Source organism: Salvelinus alpinus, chromosome 2 (genome assembly GCF_045679555.1).
Source record: "Salvelinus alpinus chromosome 2, SLU_Salpinus.1, whole genome shotgun sequence".
NCBI lineage: Eukaryota > Metazoa > Chordata > Actinopteri > Salmoniformes > Salmonidae > Salvelinus > Salvelinus alpinus.
Genome location: NC_092087.1, coordinates 128519121 through 128545692, shown reverse-complemented (window position 1 = coordinate 128545692; position 26572 = coordinate 128519121). Strand labels below are relative to the sequence as shown.

The 26572-nt window shown below is 45.6% G+C and overlaps 1 protein-coding gene across 7 annotated transcripts in view; it reads right to left on the bottom strand.

Moving 5' to 3' along the window:
* The window catches only part of LOC139568736 (ubiquitin carboxyl-terminal hydrolase 34-like), a 61877-nt gene extending 35422 nt beyond the window's left edge, over positions 1–26455 (bottom strand). For 3 of the 7 annotated variants that reach the window (XM_071390773.1, XM_071390774.1, XM_071390776.1), the window contains exons 1-18: positions 26114–26455; positions 16755–16842; positions 14993–15587; positions 14619–14669; positions 11887–12036; positions 11458–11525; positions 10012–10204; positions 9675–9736; positions 9456–9537; positions 9265–9357; positions 8874–8999; positions 6544–6673; positions 6094–6224; positions 5138–5826; positions 3773–3987; positions 2876–3015; positions 831–958; positions 619–708 (exon numbers count right to left, since the gene is read on the bottom strand). In XM_071390773.1, coding sequence (XP_071246874.1) covers positions 619–708; positions 831–958; positions 2876–3015; positions 3773–3987; positions 5138–5826; positions 6094–6224; positions 6544–6673; positions 8874–8999; positions 9265–9357; positions 9456–9537; positions 9675–9736; positions 10012–10204; positions 11458–11525; positions 11887–12036; positions 14619–14669; positions 14993–15587; positions 16755–16842; positions 26114–26156 — 3074 coding nt within the window. In that variant the 5' untranslated portion in view covers positions 26157–26455. The remainder of the gene's footprint in view (positions 1–618; positions 709–830; positions 959–2875; positions 3016–3772; positions 3988–5137; positions 5827–6093; positions 6225–6543; positions 6674–8873; positions 9000–9264; positions 9358–9455; positions 9538–9674; positions 9737–10011; positions 10205–11457; positions 11526–11886; positions 12037–14618; positions 14670–14992; positions 15588–16754; positions 16843–26113) is intronic. The other 4 variants (XM_071390775.1, XM_071390777.1, XM_071390778.1 and 1 more) reach the window with 2 other exon arrangements.
* Positions 26456–26572: the final 117 nt, after the last annotated feature.

Sequence of the window (26572 nt, the reverse complement as noted above, 5' to 3'; positions counted from 1 at the left end):
GAGTTCGGAAATTCATTACCTGCTCCGATTTCTGAGCACTCTCGTCCGAGTGTGCCAGAGCGCAGAATAACTGATGGATTTAAGAACGCGTAACGGCCGTTGAATATGGCCGGTGTCAGTAAACGTCTGCAAAAAAAACTTTATTAAATTGTTGCCGGCAGCACAGTTGCCGTCACCAACGCTGCGCATAACATGAAAAACACCGTGAGGCGAACACTGTGAGGCGTTCTCTCATTTGTGTCTGGAAGTAGCTAGGAAGATAACCAACGTTAGACAGTTAGATTGGGTGCTTGACTGCTGTGTGAGAACACTCCTGAGAACGCTCGGATCAACCATATTCCTCGGCCAGAGCGTCCAGAGTGCGCTCTGAACGCGAAACACTCTGAATTTACAAACGGACAATCTGACAACGCTCTGAATTTACGAACGCCCTGACCGTACACTCTGGCACTCCAAAGTGAATTTACAAACATGTCAAATGTCACAAAAACAGTAGTTAATGTCACAGAGTTATGGTCACAATATGTCCAAATCTGTTGCATTGTCAATGTTATTCTGTGATTCCATGTAATGGACAACGTTTGTCTGTTCTAATCATGCTGAGGGTGCAATGCTTACATGGTGATCCAGTGGGTGTCGTAGCTGGAGCCGAACTGCTGAAAAGTGCCGAAAAGTTTGGGAAGGAGGCGCAGGGAGACGACCACAGATCTGTGAGAGAGAGAAGCATGGAGTCAAAAAACAAGTTTCACATAATAGCTAGCCAACGAAGGGATAATACAAAATCATTCACACAGACACACACGCTCATATATGCGCACGCACACACACACCTGTGGTGGGCTAGGTTCTCCAGGCAGCCCTCGATGAAACGCATGCGGATCTGACGGTCGGTGAACCAGCACACCAGAGAGCACAGGAGCTTCTCCGCCTCGTTGATCAAGCCCTCCGAAAGGTGGATCTGATGGAACAGGGAAGAACGGAGAAAGGTCACTCGCACCTTTTTCCAGACTTCAGAATATCACAAAGATCCTAAACTAATAGCGATAACTAACCTTAATAATAAATGAGCTGCTCTTTGAAACCTGAAGGAGGAAGTGACGCATTCTCCTAATACGTTGAGTATTTAGTAGCTGACAAAACGTGTTTTCCACACAGTAACCAGGTTTCCATCCAACCATCCGAGTAAAGTACCCGTTGAAAAAAATATGAAAAACAAAACAAAAAACAAACTCATAACAGGCCTGATTTAAACTGTCAAATTGTCGAAAAATTCCCAAAAAAGTCAACAAACAAAACAAATACTCTAGACAAGGGTGGATACTTTTTTGGTCGCTGATTAGGATATGCAACAAATTGCAGTGCAAATTGCACAATTGCTGATAGACTAACCATGACTTTGAGATATATTTACAGTCATGCGATGCTGTGCATGGTCTTGTCACTAACAACTTGAAAAAGCATGCAGTTTATTAAGCTCCAGATGAAATCATCTAAATCAACTTCACAGGGTGGTGAAAGTTGACAGTAATGAGCTTGATGCTCCTTTCCAATAAATATCGAGGGTCTTCATTTGTATGCTGGTGACATTTTTATTTGGTTATAGGCAGCCACATTGTATTTGCGAGCTGTTGGCTATAGCGCATGTGCCAAGACCAGAGTGGGCACATTTGCTAGTTATCATGGACCTTATGTGCCAAAACCATCGACAGAGTTAATTAAAGATAGGACACTTTCCCCACCCCCCCATTTTCACCTAAAATGACATACCCAAATCTAACTGCCTGTAGCTCAGGACCTGAAACAAGGATATACATATTTTTGATACCATTTGAAAGGAAACACTGAAGTTTGTGGAAATGTGAAATTAATGTAGGAGAATATAACACATTAGATCTGGTAAAAGATAATACAAACCAAAACAACATGCATTTTCAACACCATTTTCCCCCTCATCTTTCAAATGCAAGAGAAAGGCCATAATATAATATAGCAGTTCAGGTGCAATTTTGATTTTGGCGACTAGATGGCAGTAGTGTGTGTGCAACGTTTCAGATAGATCCAGTGAAGCATCGCAATACTGCACAGTATTTTGTTTCAAGTCTGCCCAAACGTGCCGAATTGGTCAATTCAATTTTCAAGTACATAACTATAGAGAACATACAAAAATGATATGGTAATACAAAATGTCATACATGATGGATCATTAACTTTCACACATGTAGATGGCTGGGCGGAGTGGGTGTGGAGCCAGAGACAGCAGGGGTTCAAACTGTAGAACACAGTTCCAACATTTGAATATAAAAATGTATTTTATCAAACAAAACTACGCTACATTTTATCTCTGGGACCCTCAGGATGACAAATCAGAGCAAGATCACTGAAGTACATTATTTACCTTCAGAGGTGAATGTTTTAAACCAGTTGCCGTGATAAGTGTTTTGTAGTTGTGCACCATCCTTAAACAATAGCATGGTATTATTTTGCTGTAATAGCTACTGTAAATTGGACAGTGCAGTTAGATTAACAAGAACTTAAGCTTTCTGCCCATATAAGACATGCCTATGTCCTGGAAAGTTGGCTGTTACTTACATCATTCTAGTCACATTAGCGCACGTTAGCATCAACCGTCCTGGTATAGGGACACCGATCCCGTAGAGGTTAAAAATGGGATGGAAAAGCATAGACTTTTAAAAGTATTTTTATTCGGTGAATGAACATTTAGACAACATAATGTGTCACTTCTTTCTGGGAACTCAAACTCTGCTTCTATGCCGCTAGGCTTCAAGGCGGCATGCTACTTGCTTTTATTCAGCAAGAAAGTCGCTACCAGAATGCTTTCTTAGTGCACAGTGTAATCCAGTGTCATGGTTCTTACCGCGTCCTCATCCTGCACCAGGTCCCAGAGCAGTGTGTTGCCCTTCTTGCACACGTTGTCCAGGTTGATGTCAGTCACGGCGTTGCCAGAGTACTGGTGCTTGTGGACCTGCGGGCCTGCAGAGGAATAAAACACAGCCGCTGGTGAAAAAGAGAGCCATAGAAAGGTTCAGTAAAGACTTATTGAAGTGCTAAAATGTCTAGCTAAAATATCATGCTAAAATGTGGCAAGGATAACAACAAATCGAGTGACACTAAGAATGGCAATAAGAAAGCAGCCATATGGAATGGCATACTGTCACGTTTACAGGTAGAAGTTTAACGTTTTTTTTTAGCAGAAGCTCTTATCCAGAGCAGTAGGGAGTGCATACATTGTCATAAAGGTCCACCGTGGGAATCGAACCCACAACCCTGGCGTTGCAAGCCAGGGGCGCAGGTTGCCTAGCGGTTAGAGCGTTGGACCTGTAACCGAAAGGTTGCTGGATCGAATTCCCGAGCTGACAAGGTAAAAACCTGTCGTTCTGCCCCTGAACAAGGCAGTTAACCCACTGTTCCCCGGTAGGCCGTCATTGTAAATAAGAATGTGTTCTTAACTGACTTGCCTAGTTAAATAAAAATGAAATAAAAGCGCCATGCTCTACCACTTGAGCTACACGGGATTAACTGATGGTGAAAGCATTTGACTGGATTGCCCCATCCAGATGATTAGTAGAACCGCAACTACATGATTCTCGCTGCTGTAAACTGAGGGCCGTTATCGGTGCGCAATAAGTGGGTAAACCGTTCCGCGAGTGCGGTATTCTGTGAATTGTCCAGCCACGATTTCTGGGAAACCTGGGAATTTTGGGTAAATTTAAGTAAATTCACAACCCTAGGTGCACCGTGCAGTGCAGCCTACCTTGCACCATGTGCTCGTGGTAGATAGAGGCCAGGTTGGGCAGGTGCTGCTGCAAGTGGGAGCTGAGCTCGGCGTGCGAGTTGATCTGCACCAGCTCCTCCTCACAGCCAGACTCCTCACCGTCAAAGTCGGCCATGTTCTTCTCCGACTTGGCGCTGATCTGGGAGCTGCTGCAGGACACGTCATCTGCGCTCAGCATGTCGTCCACCATGTGCCTGGTGGATGATTCAATGTTAGAAGGGCAATGCATGTTAATGTCACTTGAATAAGCCCAAGATTCACGTTGCAAGGAAAACAAATACATGTACACTGAATGTACAAAACATTGCTCTTTTCATGACAGACTGACCAGGTGAATCCAGGTGAAAACTATGATCAATTACTGATGTCACTTGTTAAATCCACTTCAAATCAGTGTAGATGAAAGGGAGGAGACAGGTTAAAGGATTTTGAAGCCTAGAGACAATATATATATATTTTTCCCCCCCTTTATTTAACCAGGTAAGCTAGTTGAGAACAAGTTCTCATTTACAACTGCGACCTGGCCAAGATAAAGCAAAGCAGTGCGACACAAACAACAACAAAAAAGAAAGTCTATATACAGTGTGTGCAAATGGCGTGAGGTGGTAAGGCAATCAATAGGCCATAGTAGCAAAGTAATTACAGTTTATTACAAGTGAGACATGGATTGTGTATGTCTGCCATTCAGAGGGTTAATGGGCAAGACAAAACATTTAAGTGCCTTTGAACGGGGTATGGTAGAAGGTGCCAGGCACACCGTGTTGAGTGTGTCAAGCACTGCAGCGCTGCTGGGTTTCACACGCTCAACAGTTGCCCATGTGTATCAAGATTGGTCCACCACCCAAAAGACATCCAGCCAACTTGAAACAACTGTGGGAAGCATTGGAGTCAACATGGGCCAGCATCCCCGTGGAACGCTTTGCGACCCCTTGTAGAGTCCATGCCACAACGAATTGAGGCTGGTCTGAGGGCAAAACGGGGTGTAACTCAATATTAGGAAGATGTTCCTAATGTTTTGTACCCTCAGTGTACATCTAGTTCCTCATGACAAATGTAGAAATGATTGACTGGACACTTCTACACATCTATGCAACTACAGGCAACTCAACCGTCTATGGATGGTGTCTAGACTCATTTGGGCGCCGACATAATTGCTAGTAGTTGGTCCTGATTCAACATGTAGAACCGGCCACGGACAGTTTGTCTTGGTTGGGGTCTGTAGTTGATAGAAGCCTTCAAAGACCCTCATCTCCCGAGGTAAATTTGCCAAACATAGAACATTGTGAAAGAGACAGAAGATACAGGTTAGCGTAAAGAAAGCAAAAGAGATGGTGACAGTCTTACCCTTCATGGTGGTGGTGATGATGGTGGTTGTGAGGCCCGATGAAGTGTCGGCAGTTGAACAGCTCGTTGCCCATGGCGTCCCCCAGGAAGTCCCCGGGGCAGGGCAGGCAGGTCTGCTCCTGGGGGCCCGGGGCCATTTGAGATGAGGGGCCTCCCATCTCTGAATGTTGTTGTTCGGGCCCCTCAGGCCGCGCCGAGCAGGCGTCCAGCATCCTCATGCGGCCCTCCATCGATACCGCAGCCGTTACCATGCCGACGGCTGCCTCGGGGTTAAAGGGCAAACATTTGGGTTTTGGTCCGTCTCCTGCCCCTCTTTCGGTTCTGTCGCCATGCTCCTCCACCAGCGCCTCGCCCGCTTTCCGCTTCCTGACCTCCGGCTGGTCCCGGGGCTGCTTCTGCGGACTGCCCTCGGCCGCTACACCCCGGTTGTTCCCCTCTTCATCCTCTTCGTCGTCCTCATCTTCATCATCATCTTCGTCATCTTCCTCCTCCTCTTCCTCCTTGAGGACCTCGCTGTCAGCCATGTCATCAGAGTGCAGCTCGCTGCCGGGGCTTCCCGCTGACTGGCTGGCACGGCTGGAGCCCGCCTCGTTGCTGGAGCCCTCGCTGTGGCCACTGCTGCTGCCCGGCCCACTGCTGCCCTCCTCCATGCTGTTGGCCGTCTCGTCCGAGCTGCCCTGCATCGACTCCTGGACGGGGCGGAGAGAGGACACCAAATCAGTTCCAGTTAAACCGGCCATACATCAGAACCACGAGACATGCTAATAAATCGGGGATATTGACTTAGATTAGGTTTTTGATAAAAAGTCTAAAAAGTTCGCAATTGGAGACAGCGGCTAGGCAAACAAAAAAAACAAGGCATGGATTTCTGAACAGTGCTGGAAAGTAACAGTTTGCTACTAATAGCAATTCCCATTAAATGTATTGAGAACGTGCATCACTAGAGTGCTGCTAACCTCCGTGTCAGAGAGTCTCTGCTGGCCCCGCTTGCTGCCGCCCATCATCTGCTCGTCCATCTCCATGTCGCTACCGCCGCTGTGGTGAGTGTCGCTGTTGTCACTGCTGTCCGGGCTGGCCGCTGGGGAGCCTGGGTAGAGACGAGAAGCAGAGGCTTGATGCATCAGATTCCGCATCTCACAAAACATAAGGTAGTCTATATACAGCAGATATGTTTAAGAGCATATTTATCTAAGCAAGTGGTAAACCATGGTTATTGTTATCTAAAAGGTGTTCAAGACTTTTGTTCCATCCCAGCACTAAAACATCCGATTCAACACCTTGATTAGTGCTGGACTGGACCAAAAACCTGCATACCACCCACTTAACAGCACCGGAGTTGTTGACTATCACTGATCAAAGAATATATATATATATCCCCTTGAAATACACAGACATAACCATCGTACCTTTCTTGTTGCCCATGGGGACGTTGGTGTTGAGCAGCGAGGCGAAGGAGCTCTGCTTGGAGAGCTGGGCCTTTGCGGACAGGGCGTTGTTCCACAGAGCCTTGATCAGCATGGAGGCCAGGTACAGGGTCTGAGGAAGGAGGGTGGGCCGCATAGAATTACATACAGAATCACAATTATAGGATCTTTATGGTGGGCAGGTGACCAAGACAAAGAGCAGCTCTGTTAGACTGGGTGTATGTGACTATAAAGCTCCTTATCAAAGTCATTTTTTATTTCACCAGGTAGGCCAGTTGAGAACAAGTTCTCATTTACAACTGTGACCTGGCCAAGATAAAGCAAAGCAGTGCGACAAAAACAACACGTGGGATAAACAAAAGTACAGTCACTAACACAATAGAAAAGTATATATACAGTGTGTGCAAATGGTGTGAGGAGGTAAGGCAATAAATAGGCCATAGTAGCGAAGTAATTACAATTTAGCAAATTAACACTGGAGTGATAGATATGCAGATGATGATGTGCAAGTAGAAATACTGGTGTGCAAAAGAGCAAAAAAGTAAATAAAAACATTATGGGGATGAGGTAGGGAGCTGGATGGGCTATGTACAGATGGGCTGTGTACAGCTGCACCGATCGGTAAGCTGCTCGGATAGCTGATGCTTAAAGTTAGTGAGGGAGATATAAGTCTCCAACTTCAGCGATTTCTGCAATTCGTTCCAGTCATTGGCAGCAGAGAACTGGAAGGAAAGGCAGCCAAAGTAGGTGTTGGCTTTGGGGATGACCATTGAGTTATACCTGCTGGAGCACGTGCTACTGGTGGTTGTTGCTATGGTGACGAATATGTAGCGAGGGCCTGGCCGACGAGAGCATACAGGTCGCAGTGGTGGGTGGTATATGGGGCTTTGGTGACAAAACGGATGGCATTGTGATAGACTACATCCAATTTGCTGAGTAGAGTGTTGGAGGATATTTTGTAAATGACATCGCCAAAGTCGAGGATCGGTAGGATAGTTAGTTTTACAAGATTATGTTTGGCAGCGTGAGTGAAGGAGGCTTTGTTGCGAAATAGGAAGCCGATTCTAGACTGAATTTTGGATTGGAGATGCTTAATATGAGTCTGGAAGGAGAGTTTACAGTCTAGCCAGACACCTAGGTATTTGCAGTTGTCCACATATTCTAAGTCAGAACCGTCCAGAGTAGTGATGCTGGACGGGCGGGCAGGTGCGGGCAGCGATCAGTTAATGAGCATTCATTTAGTTTTACTAGCATTTAAGAGCAGTTGGAGGCCACGGAAGGAGTGCTGTATGGAATTGAAGCTCATCTGGAGGTTTGTTAACACAGTGTCCAAAGAAGGGTCGGATGTATACAGAATGGTATCGTCTGCGTAGAGGTGGAACAAGGGAATCAAGAGCGACATCGTTGATATATACAGAGAAAAGAGTCGGCCCGAGAATTGAACCCTGTGGCACCCCCATAGAGACTGCCAGAGGTCCGGACAATAGGCCCTCCGATTTGACACACTGAACTCTATCTGAGAAGTAGTTGGTGAACCAGGCGAGGCAGTCATTTGAAAAACCAATGCTGTTGAGTCTGCCTATAAGAATACGGTGATTGACAGAGTCGAAAGCCTTGGCCAGGTTAAAGAAGACTGCTGCACAGTACTGTCTTTTATCGATGGCGGTTACGATATCGTTTAGTACCTTGAGCATGGCTGAGGTGCACCCGTGACCAGCTCGGAAACCGGATTGCACACCGGAGAAGGTACGGTGGGATTCGAAATGGTCAGTGATCTGTTTGTTAACTTGGCTTTCGAAGACTAGAAAAGCAGGGCAGGATGGATACAAGTCTGTAACAGTTTGAGTCTAGAGTGTCTCCCCCTTTGAAGAGGGGGATGACCGCGTCAGCTTTCCAATCTTTAGGAATCTCGGACGATATGAAAGAGGTTGAACAGACTAGTAATAGGGGGTTGCAACAATGGCGGCGGATAATTTTAGAAAAAGGGCCCAGATTGTCTAGTCCAGCTGATTTGTACGGGTCCAGGTTTTGCAGCTCTTTCAGAACATCAGCTATCTGGATTTGGGTGAAAGAGAAGCTGGGGAGGCTTGGGCAAGTAGCTGCGGGGGGTGCGGAGCTGGTGATATGTAGATCAAATCACACTCAACATTTGATTGTCCACTCTTTGCCGTAGCCTAAATTTGCTTAGTGTTGTGTTTCCTTGCCACAATACTAACGAGTATCGCGATACTGGCATCTTCCCGGATCTAGGTAATTCGTAGAATACCATCAACTACCATTGGGCACTCATGATGTGTGGTGTGTGTGTGTACCTGTTCGGTGTGTGCGCTGGGGTGCAGGCCAGACACCAGGTTGAGGACGTGGCGCAGCGGCACCGGGTCCAGGTTCTTGATGAGCGAGGGGAACAGGTCGTGGATGTAACGGCTACAGTGCTTCAGCTACATGGGGAGAACAGATAGAGAGACAGGGTCAAGGAGAACATCAACGGAAAAGAACAAAAATAATTCAATGTATTATGATAGCAAAACTAATTGGTAGAATACAGTAAAGAAAAATAAGTATAAATATGCAAATTCAGAGTAGGAGTGCTGCTCTAGGATTAGGTCCCTCAATTTGATTAGAGGCTAAATGTATACTAAAAATCTGCATTTCTACGCTGAAAATCTTTATAAATGCGGCCTCTGGTGTTTAGGACCTAGTTACCTGAGCTGCGGCCCAGATGCAGTCCACATGCTGGGTGCTGAGCCTGCCCTCTGCGGCAAGGAAGTTCAGGATCACTTGGCACTGTTTAATTATCTGGAACGACAACAAAGAGGCACAAACTCTGCATTAACAGGGGAGTTAAAATTCAGATTGCCCATAAAAATGTATCGACTTGGAATGGGAAAACTTACCTCTATGTGCAAATTTGGTCCAAATATGTGCTCCACCACATTGTTGTTGATTAGCCAGTCAGCGAGTTCCTTTGCTATTGACCTGAAGGGACAGTTTGAGGTACGCTGCTTTTACGGTCCGTGACGCACTGCTAAATCAACTCAATTGACTTACGTTCCATTGTAAAAATCGACAGAACCGACTTAAGTTTCATTGTAAAATCAAATCAATTGACTTACGTTTCGGTGTCGGACACCAGAGACTCATTATTACAGACATCGTTGAAGGTGTGGAGCTGATTCTGTGGGGAGAAAACGAGTAATAAAAAATGTTATGAACGTATGTATGTACACACCAGTGTACTTCATTTATTGAGTTATTGACCCTTGCGTAAAAGTCTTAGTTACATCAGACTGAAAGTCCTAGTGAAGCTTTAATAATGTATACCTGTGTCAAAAACAAAACAGCTGTCACAATGTGCTTCACAGTAACCCGGCCTAGACTCCCAAAGAGCAAGCAACACGGCAGCGTGTGAGCGTGGGTGTATGGGTCTCCGGGTGCACGTGTGAGTCTCACCGTGATTTGGCTGAGGCCGGCCAGCCTCATGGTGAGCGTGGGGGACATGAAGTACTTGAAGGCCAGGTCCAGACTCTCCTTGTCGAAGCACAGCGCGCTGTCCAGCGGCTCCTTCACCGTGCTCCACATCAGGTCGGCCATGTTGCGTGCCGCGCTCTGACGCAGCTCCTGATCCGACAGCTTGCACAGGTACCTGGGGAGGGACACATTTGGAATTGAGTTAACTTTGTTTAAAACCAGGAAGTCCCTTCATTAGGAGATAGTTTTATTTGTTCTGTTTTGATTTAAAGACATGGTAGACAGGTTGGACATAATGACTGGACAAATGGGACTAAACAGTCAGGACTAAGTGCGGGGCATCTATCGAGGCTGGCTGCAACACTCAGAAGAGAAGCACCATGACAATAGTTGGCTACAATGAGAATCTAGTCTTTGCGAACAATAAGATACAGTATGTATTTTTTTAATCACTTCTGAGAAAACAGAAATTTTTCTCAATTCAGGAGGAAGTAGTGATACGCTATAAGGTGGCAATGCACTGGAGTCAGAAAGTCACAGTTCATCATTCTTCATCGACTAAGGATCAAAATGACTAAGGAATGTTCCATTTGGACATCAGGACCAGTTAAACCAGCCCACCCAGGTCACATGACAGAGGTACGACGAGGCCTGCGAGATGTCTGGCTGCTCCAAGGTCATGTGAGGAGAAGCTGACTGGAGCGCTGGCCACTGTTACCATGGCGAGGGAAGCTCTTCCTAGCAACACCAGTTGGTGGCACAGCAAGAAAGGGTTCTCAGCTGCAATTGCTTTCCATCCAGAAAAAAAATATACACAGTCAAGTATCTGATTGAATTTTGAAATTCAACTCAAATACAAAAATATGCTTGCTTTGTAAGAGCATCCACTAAATTCATCCTTGATTTATGCTAATCGACTGCCAATATGCTGGATTACACTATTTGCATAATGTCCTCCCTAATACTACATCCAATATTCAGGGGAGCATCTCTATCAAGTGCGTTTGATTGTGTGTTGAAAAGTGGCGGGCGAGTTGAACAACCCAGCACTGTGTATCCAAATTCAATATGCATCTCAAACAGCCCCTTGGGCCATTTCTGACGGGAGGAGCTCCGATTGCAACAGCAACTCTCCTCTCTCTGCCCCATTTTCTTATTCTCTTACAATGACTGCAGGAAAAAAAGCACTACGCAGCAGTATGGGATGCCATATTGTATAGAGCTGTATTAGATATGGGGAAAACAGCATGACTAACATTAAAACCACTTGTGATTCAATCTGTATTGATACATGCCTAATTAGGGATTTCAAGGCACTAATGAAAACTCACTGGCGGTGAGGAACTAATGATGACTTGATTATCCTCACTCTGAAGTAAATAGAGATTTCACCACAGAGTTTCATTGATATGGAGTGTGTGAACTTACCGTATTACATACGTGCGGAACGGTATGATGTGCTGCATGACGGCGGGAATGTGCAACCATATTCGGATCTGTGTGTGGAGAGAACAAACGGATTTGGAATCAGACTGACATCCCTTGAGATGTGTGAGAAGCAGTGGAAAACCTAAAAACGGATGCCACTTTAACAGAGCTGGCTGACAACGGATTATTCACTGCGATTACTGACGGAGAGAGCATTCCCAAACGAAACAGCTGTGCTACAACATAGAAACTGCATCAAGAACATCTGCATATGGCGCTGAAACAGCATCTGGAGGTAGTGGTAAATGCATCCAGGATTGGGTGGATATATATATATATTCGGCGGTTGGGCTGCACTGTTGGGTGGCTGGATTAATGTATTGCTGCCAAGTGGGCTGTGGTGCCATTTTGGGATCAACTCCTACTCACATTGGAGACGATGGTGATGAAGGCGTGGGCGATGGGGAAGGGCAGGCTCTCCGGCGTGCCTGACTCAAAGCAGTCCTTCATGAGCGACAGACCGTGCTTACCACAGAACAGGCAAACATAGCGCAGCAAGTGCAAGGGGACCTCCACATCCTGGTCACAGGAGAAAAACAAGGTCAATACAACTTTATTGTCCACACAGAAATGGAAAACTAACTTTTGCTTCATATCGCAAATCATAGTGGAAGAGACTGGTGCAACTCAATGGTTTCAAGTGGTGTCATACCCTCATCTCCTTTTGGTTTATCAGAACTATAGGTGAAAGCAATATGGTGGATGGATGTATACTGGGAATTTGCTTTCACTTGTCTAGTTATTTCCCACCATCGAGATTATGACTTTTTTGCAGTCTATTCAGGACAGAGTATGCAGACCAGAGTTGGGTACATAGTATAAGAAATCTTTGAGCATTTGCTTAAGCCTGCCTGGTGTGCCAGATAAGTAGGGAGCTTCATCAATAAGTGTATCGATGACGTCTTTACCACAGTGGCCGTACGTACATACTCCAACCAGAAGCCATAGATTACAGGCAACATCCGCACTGATCTAAAGACGCTTATAAGAAATCCCGCTATGCCCTCCGACGGATGTGGCAGGGCTTGCAAACTATTACGGACTACAAACGGAAGCAGAGCCGCAAGCTGCCCAGTGACAGGAGCCTATCAGACGAGATAAATTACTTATATGCTCGCTTCGAGGCAAGCAACACTGAAGCATGCATGAGAGCACCAGCTGTTCAGGACGAATGTGTGATCACGCTCTCCATAGCCCATGTGAGTAAGACCTTTAAACAGGTCAACATTCATCTGGCCGCAAGGCCGTGTACTAAGTACGTGTACTAAGAGCATGCGCTGACCAACTGGCAAGTGTCTTCAATTACATTTTCAACCTCTCCCTGTCTGAGTCTGTAATACCAACATGTTTCAAGCAGACCACCACGGTCCCTGTGCCCAAGAACACCAAGGTGACCTGCAGCACTCACGTCTGTAGCCATGAAGTGCTTTAAAAGGTGGGTCATGGCTCACATCCAACACCATTATCCAAGAAACCCTAGACCCACTCCAATTTGCATAACGCCCCAACAGATCCACAGATGACGCAATCTCTATTTCACACCACACTGCCCTTTCACACCTGGACAAAAAGGAAAACCTACATGAGAATGCTATTCATTGACTACAGCTCAGCGTTCAACACCATAGTACCCACAAAGCTCATCACTAAGCTAAGGACCCTGGGACTACACCTCCCTCTGCAACTGGATCCTGGACTCTTGACGGGCCACCCCCAGGTGGTAAGGGTAGGTAACAACATATGTGCCACGCTGATCCTCAACACGGGGGCCCCTCAGGGGTGCGTCCTCAGTCCCCTCCTGTACTCCTTGTTCACCCATGACTGCATGGTCAAGCACGACTCGAAAACCATCAAGTTTGCAGACGACACAACAGTGGTAGGCCTGATCAACAACGATGAGAATCTATAGGGAGGAAGTCAGACCTGGCAGTGTGGTGCCAGGATAACAACCTCTCCCTCAACGTGATCAAGACAAAGGAGATGATCGTGGACTACAGGAAAAGGAGGGCCGAGCATGCCCTCATTCTCATCGACGGGGCTGTAGTGGAGCAGGTTGAGAGCTTCAAGTTCCTTGGTGTCCACATCCTTCACTGTAAAGTCTACACCTGATGTATTCGGCGCATGTGACAAATACAATTTGATTTGAGTATTCCATTGGTTTTATTCCAACTAGGCAAGGTCAATTAAGCACAGAATACTATCTGAACTCCGGTCTGATGCAGACTATGAACTTTGTCCACTAAAAATATCCCTTAAAAGCCCATTAAAAATGTTTAATATGGTGGAGAGGTACGAGCTGGAAAGTTATTAAATTAGCCTGAGACAAATTATTGTACTCCGGGGAAAGATCGACAGTACTTGGAGGTGGAAATGAGCCTCAATTTAATAAAACCGCAAAATATACTGCAGACACATTTCACACCTCATGTGTACGTTGGCCTGAAAAGCCACAAGAGGGACCTGAGATCAGTGTTTAGAGAGCCTTCTCCCTCTGTCTCCCCTGGTCCTAAAGGAAACATTTGTAATTGGACCCCTGAGGGAGAACTATTCTAGGACCTATTGTTAACCAAATCAACACCAAACCTCCTCGAGTGAAAACCCATTACAACAACCTGGGAACAGTGTTCAGAGTCCTGCCTCCCTACTCTCCCAGCCCTAAATGGGACATAGCTGTTGGGTTCTGGGCATGCCACTTTTCATGCAGCTTCCCAATAAAATATAAATAGACCCAGATGTCATAAATCACTGAGATGAGTAACATGACCACAGGAGTGAGGAGAGGGGACTAGGAGGAGATTGGCGATTGGTCAAACAGGCAGACCAGACATTAAGGCATGGGCCTTTACTTCAAAGGACTTGACGTAGGATGCGTACCAAATGGCACCCTATTCCCTATATAGTGCAGTACTTTTGACCAGAGCCATACGGGCCCGGGTCAAAAGTAGTGCACTCCAAAAAGGGAATAGGGTGCCATTTGAGAGACGTAGATGTTGCTGTAAAGAGTTGGAACCGACACAAAGCGACAATCAGGCAGATTGAGTATTGTGTTTTTGGACGAAACAGTGGAGTAGAAAAAACAAAGAGGGCGGAGGAGTCCTTACGTTCATGTCACAGAAGGAGCCGAGGATATTGCTTTCATGAGCAGAGATGTCCTGGAAAAAGGAAACAAAAAGAAAGTATGACGAGTATATTGTATACTGAGAAATGTTGGAGAACATTTTAGAACAGGATGACACCAATGTCATTGTCAAGTATCCCATGGAGACAAATACTGATTCCATAATAGAGTTGTGTGTATGGGCGCATGTTTTGCTTTTACCTCTATGGTGCAATGTGTGTTGTGTCGGCGGTACATATTAAACCATTAATGCTTTGGTGGGGTGGGTGTTGTGTAGGGGGAACCATGTTATTCGTTTACCTCTACAGTGGGGTTTGGGTATGTATTGTGTGGTATCAGGGTGTGTCATTCCATTACCTCTATGGTGGGGTGTGTGTTGTGTTTGTAAGCCGTGTACAGTGGGAACTGAATCTGGAAGATCTTGGCGGCGCAGAGCAGCAGCTTCTCCCGGTCCTCGGTGCTCCACGAGTCAAACATGTCCTCCTGGGCCTGGCTGTCCGTACTGCTGCTAGCTCCAGCCTCAGACGCCCCAATACCACTACTACTTTCCTCTGGCTTGGGGGCCTCCTGCTGGGCCTGGCTCGTCCCCTGGACTGGGTTCTGGTTGTTGTTATTCTGGTTCTGCTCCGGGGCGTCCCCGGCGGCATCCTCCTCCGCCGAGTCCCTCTCCACATTCAACGGCTCGTCCTCAACAGGCGAGGAGGGCGGTTGCTGGGGGTGTGGCCCAACTCCAGTTATTCCACCCCCTCCCTCGCCTCCCCATTCTGTCACGGGCGCCTCCGCGCCACCTGTGGCCCCGTCCCCTGTGTCAGTGACGCCCCGTTGGCTGGTGGCGCTGCAGAGGCGGTCCCTCAGGCTGGTGACCTGAGCGATGACCAGGTTGATGAGGGCGTAGACCAGCTGGTTGAACACCTCCAGGTGCTTGTACTCCTTGAAGCAGCATAGACATTGCCTGTGGAGGGAAAGGAGGGGTGGCGAGAGAGATTGAGTGAAATGCGAATCACGAAGACCCACCGGTGAGTCACAGTCAACTCCTACTGGGGTCGCAGTTCGAGGCTGACTCATTCCATGTGGATGGTCAAGGAATCAAAACGTTTGGGAACCATAAAAAGGCAATGCACAGTCCACACTGCAGTGAACTGCAGCTTCTGCTTGTGTTGGCCTCAACAACCAGCCATCTTTAGAGAGACTCATCTATGGACTCAATTCAATCAAACTTGCATTGAAGCGAATAAGGCAAAGAAACATACTTTTCTCCCCATATTCAAATAAAATAGCAAGAGGAGCCTAGTTTTAGGTATCTGCAACAGAAAAGATTCAGTTCACTCACATTCTGAATAAGACATGTAAGTAGGCTTTAGTTGTATTAACAACAATGCAGAATATGCATTGGAGGATTTGATTGAATGCAGCCCTTGATCTATTGAGCTCTGTTCATGAATTCTGTTTCTTTTGACATTAACGTAATGTTAAATGCCTGTCTGACTATATTACTGACCATCCTATTTTAGAAATTATCTCCCCCCCAATGTATTTTGATAAGACAGCAACCAATTAACGCACATGAAGGATCCCACACAAACGACGGATCCCACTAATCAGAAACACAAAGAGAAGAATGCAAAACTAGAGGAATGCCTCCAGTCAACTTTCCCTGATCAGTCAAGCACTTCTTCCCCTGATCTCACAGAAGTGGGAGAACAACTATGAAAGGTCAACAATTCCTCAAGGCTCTTCTCCGCGCAGGCAGGCAGGCACGCACACACACATCTAGTTAAACAACAATAAAACCACCACTAAGCAAGACGAAAAACCTATTATGACCTACTTGTCCTCTGGTGACCTTACCTAGCCTGCATGCTAAGCTACACTTAAAACACATTGGTTAGCCTTTAGCGCTAGTAATAAATTATGAATTCATGGCTGATAATGACTTCAGAGAGTTATCCAGGAGCAGATATCCTCCCCTTTTAAATATTAATGGCCTACGTTCCAAATGAAACACTTTTCCCTACATAGGAGTCAAAAGAAGTGCACTAAATAGGGAACAGGGTTCCATTTGGGACGAATCCGTGGAAGAATAATGAATGCGGGGAACAGAGGAGAGCGGGAGACTGACCTCTGGGTCCATGAGCTGATGTAGCTGAAGACTCGTAAAGCATGCTCCTTCTTCAGCTGTAGGCCCTCATTGCTGTCTGCATCCGATACTGGGGGGGAGAGAGAGCAGACAAGGTGGTGAGTACAGTTCAATGTACATGGAAAAGGCAAGTGTAGGACATGACACTTGACCCACACTGCTTGTTCAAAGGCTACTAGCCTATATGGTGGCCACGCGCTAGAAAATAGCACACATTGGAAGCTGAAATTGCAATGCAAATATTTGAGGCATTATCCAAGACCGTTGAAGATGGAATAGTGGTTGTCAGACACTTTGCTACAACAACAACAAAATATATTTCCGGAGGCGCAATGCGAACGGTCCTTTGGTCAACAGGAGAACAGAGATGATCGTCTCTCTAGTCTGGATGGGAGACTGACCCATGGAAGTCTCAAGCCTCTGGTGAGAAACGTGCCTCAGCACCACATTAGCACGGCGCCAGGCAAGGCTCCCCATTGCCGACAACTAACAGGTACTCCACACCAACGTGCCTTCCCAAGCAGCATTGGCTTGTACTACAGGCTAAAGTCAGCTACTGTATTATGTGTTGGTGGCTAGGAATGGGGGTAGAAATACATTTCACTATTTGAATAGTATCAGACATTTTTGTCGGTATCCGGATATTAGAAATAAACTAATGTTATTAACCTGAGCACTGTTGCATGACAAAATGCCGGTGAGATGGGAGCGAGCAGGCAGGCCGAGGTAGTGTCTACACTTGACACTTACATGCGACTACTGCTATCAGAACACGAAGATCGCATTGAAAAGTCACTTTGCGTTGTGACTGTGTTCAGATCGGGCTGACCACTTCAGGAGATGGTCAGGGACGCATTGTGTGCCGATTTCTCTTAAGTCTGGATGTAAACAGGCTACCGAAATCGCAAACATTGGGCGATGTTATCAGCAAGCACTCCTCCCACAAGTCTCCAGAAAGCGTGTGTTTTGGGACCGAGAGGCACCTTTTCATTATATTGTTGGAGGAACTACACTACTGGTCAAAAGTTTTAGAACACCTACTCATTCAAGGGTTTTTCTTTATTTTTACTATATTCTACATTGTAGAATAATAGTGAAGACATCAAAACGATGAAATAATAATGTTTTTGTTTGGCTGGAGTTATGCTAACCCGTTTGTAATCCATTTAGCATTGCTTGCTCTTGACTAGCTACAGAGGTTAGCTGGCTAGTTTGCAACACTAGTTCGCTACTGCAATCAGTTGTTGCTGTGTTATCATATTTTGCCTAGTCCACTGTTTTTAGAATGCATACTGGCATTTGAATATAGCGCTGGAAAAGGGAATCCGGACACACTGTGGACACCAGACGCATGACATGTTTGGAATTCCATAAATCAGAACTCTATATCAGAATACTAAATCTGCATGAACTGTCAAGTCTAGACACGGCCAGAGAGAGAGACGCTGCCTGGCTACAGCCTAGACTAGCTAACTTGTAGCAGCCAATGTTATTTATCATCCCATGTAACAGTGCCCGTCTTGACTGGAGTAGCCTACAAAAACTATAGGTAGCTTGGCTAATTGAGGCCACATTTAGCACCCTCTCCCCAACCCCATTCAATAAAACTAAAGCCTACCTATTGGTTGCTCGCTGTAGCTAAATCATTTTGCTAATTATTAATTCCGTAATTTAATTCCGTCTCAATGTGTAGTGAACGCTCACTACACATTGAGCCTCTTTGATTGGCCAACATAAAACAACAAGCGACACGTGAAGGCTACCAGACAGCTACCGGACTTTTTTAACAGGGCAAGTCATAAATACTTAAACAGTTGATTTTAGTAAATTAATCATTTGAACTGTCACGGACCTTGTATCTAATAATGTCACATGGATATTTTAATTTAGAAAATGCCTTTGTGTTAAAATAGGCCTATACATTTTCTTGATGCAAAAATGTATTCGCACAAGTATTCAAATACTAACATCCTTTAGGATATTCGTATAACCATGCACATCTCTATTGGTGACACACAAGCATACACACAGACAGTCTCAAAACAAAATGTCAGCAACGTGTGGGGCAAGGCATGTCCAATGGAAGGTTATTGCCGTGTCAAAAGTTCAGCTCAAAGTTTTCTGTGGAAAGTGCAGCATTGCCTATATTATTCCGCAACCCCAAAGCACTTGTGTCTTTCACAAAGTCATTGATGTAAATTAAAAACATTTGTGACACTAGGGAGGCTGCATTTGTGATGCATCATTTTCAGCCGCACCCACCCCTCAACCACAGATCTGTTGTTGTTGTACCAACAGGCTATTTTCTGCTCTCAGAACAAAAGACAAAACGGACCATATTGTCACTTCACATTGGCGTACATGCCAAGGCTACTAACAAGAAAAGCAAAAGGACACCCCGATGAAAGCGTTAGCTGATACGCAAAATGACTTAGCCGACATATTAAAGGCTTTTTAACTTGGAAACCCACACGAGTGCTTTACGTTAGACTTTTTTATGCCACTTCGGACCCATTTGTGGTTATAATTTTTGTTGGGTTTTTCTAGTACTATTTCCCGACAAGAGCACCTGTGGTTGTTTTGGAATACTTGAAGAGATTCTGATACTTATTTTTCTTCACTGCCAACTAAAAGTTGGACTTAAGATAAATTGCTAATGAAATCAAATACACATTGAATATTGCACGTTATGTTTGAGGGAAAAGTGTCATTTAAAAAAGGTGCAGCCTACATGCAAACTTTGTGACAACGTTTCCATACCTGACTGACACTAGGCCTCAATGTGACATTCTTATCACGCATAGGGCTTAATAACAAGACTGGAGTTGTGCCAAAACACTACCAAGAGAAACAGAACACATAAAGCGGAACTAGTGTCTAGGTAAGTGGGTCTGTTCTTGAGATGAAGAAATAACAGGGTTCTGAAGTTCACCAGGGCACCTTGTCTTAACCCGGACCTAACTGTGTGTGTGTCTGCCTTTATTCCCTTCTCAACCACTTTATTAAAATGTTGTTTTATCTTGGACTAGACTCCTCCAAAATTCCCAGCTCCCTTCATAAAACAATCCATGACATTGTGTTCGGTGGCCTGTACCAAAATCATTGCGATCATCCCCAGATAAGACAATCTGAATATCCCAGCCATTGTTCTGACAGCAAAGCGTTGAGCTTGTAACAAAACATTAGAGAAGGAAAATAGACACCTACAAGCAGGGCTCTGCTGAGCTCAACTGCCTGCGTTGGTGGAAGTAACGTTAGTTGGCTTAGGTGCTGATCGACGGTCAGTTTGGCTTTTTACATCAATGGATTAGTGTTAGGCTAAGGGTGGGCATGTAAGCTGGTCCCAGAGATCTATGCTCAAGAGCAACCTCTGCCTTGCTGGCCACAGTGCCAGACAGCATCTTAAAGCAGGGTGTGTGGAGATTGACAATGGCAGTCACATGTTACATTTTAGTCATTTAGCAGACGCTCTTATCCAGAACGACTTAAAGGAGCAATTAGCAGTGTCTTCTTCAAGGGGCCATCGACAGATTTTTCACCTAACTGGCACGGGATTCTAACCAGTGACCTTTTGGTTACTGGCCCAACACTCTTAACAGCTAGACTACCTGCCACCCTGCAGGATTACTTGCACAGCATATTCAATAGCAGGTTGAAACCCTTCATTCCCTCAGTAAGTCCCTCACTTCCCTTGCATGCATGCAGCCACACACAAAACATTCCCGGCTTCATGCATGCCACTACAGCAAATTTGGGATCAGGGGTCACCTAGTGAACGCACACATGGGACTGCCAGTCTCACACACATGGGGCTGCCAGTCTCACACACATGGGGCTGCCAGTCTCACACCCTGACTTCCGGCGCCGAACAGGATGGCTGCCTCGCTTCGCGTTCCTTGGAAAATATGCAGTATTTTGTTTTTCTATGTGTTATTTCTTACATTGGTACCCCGGGTGATCTTAAGTTTCATTACATACAGCCGGGAGGAACTACTGAATATACGATTAACGTCAACTAACCACCCTTCCTACCAGGAATATGACTTTCCCGAAACGGATCCAGTGTCTTGCCTTCCACCCAATACAATGGACCTGATCCCAGCCGGCGAAGCTACACGACGCCGAAAAAGGGGCAAACGTAGCGGTCTCCTGGTCAGGCTTCGGAGACGAGCACATCGCGCTCCACTCCCTAGCATACTACTCGCCAATGTCCAGTCTCTTGAGAATAAGGTCGATGAAATCCGAGCACGGGTAACATTCGAGAGAGACATCAGGGATTGCAACGTGCTCTGCTTCACGGAAACATGGCTAACTGAAAAGACGCTAACGGAGTCGGTGCAGCCAGCTGGTTTCTTCACACATCGCGCAGACAGAAACATACATCTTTCTGGTAAGAAGAGGGGCGGGGGGGTATGCCTCATGATTAACGAGACGTGGTGTGACCATCATAACAACACTCAGGAACTAAAGTCATTCTGTTCACCTGATCTAGAACTCCTCACAATCAAATGTAGACCGCATTATCTACCAAGGGAATTCACTTCGGTCATAATCACAGCCGTATATATTCCCCCCCAAGCAGACACATCGATGGCCCTGAACGAACTCTATCTGACTCTCTGTAAACTGGAAACCACACACCCTGAGGCTGCATTCATCGTAGCTGGGGATTTTAACAAGGCTAATCTAAAAACAAAACTCCCTAAATTCTATCAGCACATCGATTGTCCGACCAGGGCTGGCAGAACTCTGGACCATTGTTATACTAACTTCCGCGACGCATATAAGGCCCTCCCCCGCCCTCCTTTCGGAAAAGCTGACCACGACTCCATTTTGTTGATTCCAGCCTACAAACAGAAATTAAAACTACAAGCTCCCGCGCTCAGGTCTGTTCAACGCTGGTCCGACCAATCTGAATCCACGCTTCAAGACTGCTTTGATCACGCGGATTGGAATATGTTCCGCACGGCGTCCAACAACAACAATGATGAATATGCAGATTCGGTGAGCGAGTTCATTAGGAAGTGCATTGACGATGTCGTACCCAGAGCAACGATTAAAACATTCCCAAACCAGAAACCGTGGATTAACGGCAGCATTCGCGTGAAACTGAAAGCGCGAACCACTGCTTTTAACCAGGGCAAGGTGACCGGAAACATGACCGAATACACACAGTGTAGCTATTCTCTCCGCAAGGCTATCAAACAGGCTAAGTCCCAGTACAGAGACAAAATTGAATCGCAATTCAACAGCTCAGACACAAGGGGTATGTGGCAGGGTCTACAGTCTATCACGGATTACAAAAAGAAAAGCAGCCCCGTCGCGGATCAGGATGTCTTGCTCCCAGACAGGCTAAATACCTTTTTTGCCCGCTTTGAGGATAATACAGTGCCACTGACACGGCCCACTACCAAAACCTGCGGGCTCTCCTTCACTGCAGCCGAGGTGAGTAAAACATTTAAACGTGTTAACCCTCGCAAGGCTGCAGGCCCAGACGGCATTCCCAGCCGCGTCCTCAGAGCATGCGCAGACCAGCTGGCTGGTGTGTTTACGGACATATTCAATCAATCCTTAGCCCAGTCTGCTGTTCCCACATGCTTCAAGAGGGCCACCATTGTTCCTGTTCCCAAGAAAGCTAAGGTAACTGAGCTAAACGACTACCGCCCCGTAGCACTCACTTCCGTCATCATGAAGTGCTTTGAGAGACTAGTCAAGGACCATATCACCTCCACCCTACCGGACACCCTAGACCCACTCCAATTTGCTTACCGACCCAATAGGTCCACAGACGACGCAATCGCAACCACACTGCACACTGCCCTAACCCATCTGGACAAGAGGAATACCTATGTGAGAATGCTGTTCATCGACTACAGCTCAGCATTTAACACCATAGTACCCTCCAAACTCGTCATCAAGCTCGAGACCCTGGGCCTCGACCCCGCCCTGTGCAACTGGGTCCTGGACTTCCTGACGGGCCGCCCCCAGGTGGTGAGGGTAGGTAACAACATCTCCACCCCGCTGATCCTCAACACTGGGGCCCCACAAGGGTGCGTTCTGAGCCCTCTCCTGTACTCCCTGTTCACCCACGACTGCGTGGCCATGCACGCCTCCAACTCAATCATCAAGTTTGCGGACGACACTACAGTGGTAGGCTTGATTACCAACAACGACGAGACGGCCTACAGGGAGGAGGTGAGGGCCCTCGGAGTGTGGTGTCAGGAAAATAACCTCACACTCAACGTCAACAAAACAAAGGAGATGATTGTGGACTTCAGGAAACAGCAGAGGGAGCTCCCCCCTATCCACATCGACGGGTCAGTAGTGGAGAAGGTGGAAAGTTTTAAGTTCCTCGGTGTACACATCACGGACAAACTGAATTGGTCCACCCACACAGACAGCGTTGTGAAGAAGGCGCAGCAGCGCCTCTTCAACCTCAGGAGGCTGAAGAAATTCGGCTTGTCACCAAAAGCACTCACAAACTTCTACAGATGCACAATCGAGAGCATCCTGTCGGGCTGTATCACCGCCTGGTACGGCAACTGCTCCGCACACAACCGTAAGGCTCTCCAGAGGGTAGTGAGGTCGGCAGAACGCATCACCCGGGGCAAACTACCTGCCCTCCAGGACACCTACACCACCCGATGTCACAGGAAGGCCATAAAGATCATCAAGGACAACAACCACCCAAGCCACTACCTGTTCACCCCGCTATCATCCAGAAGGCGAGGTCAGTACAGGTGCATCCAAGCAGGGACCGAGAGACTGAAAAACAGCTTCTATCTCAAGGCCATCAGACTGTTAAACAGCCACCACTAACATTTAGCGGCCGCTGCCAACAAACTGACTCAGCTCCAGCCACCTTAAAAATGGGAATTGATGGAAATTATGTAAAAATGTACCACCAGCCACTTTAAACAATGCCACCTAATATAATGTTTACATACCCTACATTACACATCTCTTATGTATATGTATATACTGTACTCTATATCATCTACTGCATCTTGCCATCTTATGTAATACATGGACCACTAGCCACTTTAAACTATGCCACTTTATGTTTACATACCCTACAGTACTCATCTCATAGGTATATACCGTACTCTATACCATCTACTGCACCTTGCCTATGCCGTCTGTACCATCACTCATTCATATATCTTTATGTACATATTCTTTATCCCTTTACACTTGCGTGTATAAGGTAGTAGTTGCGGAATTGTTAGGTTAGATTACTTGTTGTTATTACTGCATTGTCGGAACTAGAAGCACAAGCATTTCGCTACACTCGCATTAACATCTGCTAACCATGTGTATGTGACTAATAAATTTGATTTGATTTGATTTGACAAGACTCTCACACCTCTACTGGCGGCAGCCTGGTGCCGACAAACACTCACACAGAGGTGTACTCTGTTTTACTCAACAGAGGGAAGACCCCCGTCACATGTAAAACAGCAGCTCTACTGTGAAAACATACTACTGTGTAGCCTACTAGCCATTTCAAAACCATTGTTCATAGACATACATGTGGGCCAGAGAGAGGGTGTTTTGCTCAAACACAAAGGGAGGCCGTTTTAGAACACTAGTGGCATAGGCCTTCTCCTCCACACACTTTCATAATACACAAGGGAATGTGTGTCCACTGATCAACATGGCCAACATTTAAGTAAGGCTACATTTCTCTTTCTGTAATTTGCCTACAAACCACCAAATTAATCTGAGCACCTAGTGTCATACTCATTGCTCATTTGAATAACAGATTTGCGGAGGGGATAAGTTGTAATATTCCATTAATCTAGTTTATTTTAAATGTGTATTGACAGGATGAAAGACCCTTTGAGCTGCACCATCATGATCCCCCTTTCAAAGGGGTCTTGCAATAATCAACCCACAACTGCTTTACCATATGGGTTTGGATATACTCCCAAAACATGGAGACAATTTTAAAAAACGATTACTCCCCTCTTGTCCAAGTCACCAAATCAAACGTTTAGTCACTAATATCAGACTGACAATAGGTGTAAGACAAAAATATGCTTGGTTACTAGTTTTAAGATTAAAATGCAAAATCCCATATTATTGATGGCAAACAACTCATATGGCATGAAGCACAGTACACCAGGCCATAAGGCAGACTGTCAGCAGTGTCTTCTTGCTACCATCGCCAATGCATTCCCATATTCAGTTCGCTAACTAGGTAAAACAAGCACACACCACATATACAAATCCTTGCAATTTCATAGACGTATAACTAGCTATAAATGCAATGGCGGAAACAAGAGACGTAGCCCTAAAAAAACAACCAAAAAATGGGCCTTTGTTTATTGGCTCCCATATCCCGTTATGAAAGCAATATGGCCTAGTTAGCTAACGTTACCTCGTAGCTAGCAAATAATCTTTTCTAACGTTACTGTCCATTTCAATCTTAACTAGGAAATACATCCAATGGCATTCGTAGGCACATTTTATTTTGATTTAGAACAAGCTTATAATAGTTAACTAGCAAACAAAAACTAAAATGAGTCATAGTTGGCATATGTTACATGCCTAGCTTGCTAGCTAGCTTGCTTGTTTAATGTATTTACGTAAATTAACTAGTGACCCCATATTACTCAGCTAACGTTAGCCGACAATGCTAAACATTTTCTTGTAATCTGGCAAAATTATATTACAGCGCCTGTGGCAACTCAAACATGAAAACTAATCAGTCCGTTTTGATGCCAGTTGACCACAGCTAGCTGACTAGTCAATGAGTTAACGTTAGTTACAACTCGTTAGTCAACGTGAAACTGACAAACATAACCAGACAGGCTAGCTAGAAAGAGCGAACACGCCTGCACAACATAACCACTTCCACAGTCACCTCTCTAGTCTCGGACAAAAAAAAGGCACATGCAATGTGTAGCAAACATTTGTTATGGCCAAATGCATGTCAAACCACATTTATACAGGCAGTTAACCAAACTGTTAAGTTAGCTAGCTAACCAAGTTAAGATACAATGGCATCAACCCAATCTAATTAGTTAGTTAACTAAGTTAAATTATGTTCAGAATCTCGTCTAGCTAGCAAGCCAGTTAAATCTGCTCAGGCATCCCCTTCATCCTGCAGCGATTTGACAGAGACAGGCCTCAAAGTTGCAGACAAGGTTCCATTTACATTCAGATCATTAATTCAAGACAAGGCCTTACATTGGCAGCTGTCTGGCTAGTGGAGAACCGGGTACGATTGCTAGCTGTCCAGCTTCCATCAGGTAGCCTGACTTAGCTAACGCTAGCTAGCTAGCATTAGGGGACCACTACGGCACCAAAACATTTAATAAAAAATGTTCACTTACTTTCATTTAAAACCTCCACCAGCTCGGCGCAGTTTTCACACATTGTTCATTAAGAAATAACAAAGGAAAAGTGTAGTCAAACCATTGGAAATTGTTGATGGATACGAATTGTTGGCACCTGGTTGTTTTGGGGGAAAAGGCCCGACGTAGTGGTTGGTGAAGGTTTGCTAATGCATTAAATAAAATAAGGGAGAGTAATAGATTCAGATTGAATTTGATACTAAATATCGTTGATAAAGTCAAAAAATAAGAGGCATTAAGATACAGAGTCGAGTCAATATCCAATCGGAGCGTTACTGGAGAGTGTAGATACGGCAGCCATATTGAAAAGGGGTGGGGGCACAGCATGTTCATAATTCGTAACTTTCCGTTGTCTCCTTCGCCTTGTTCGACTTTTTCCGCTAGTCTCGCGGTTACACCATCAGCAATAACTGTTTACAAATGGCGTTTCATTCACAA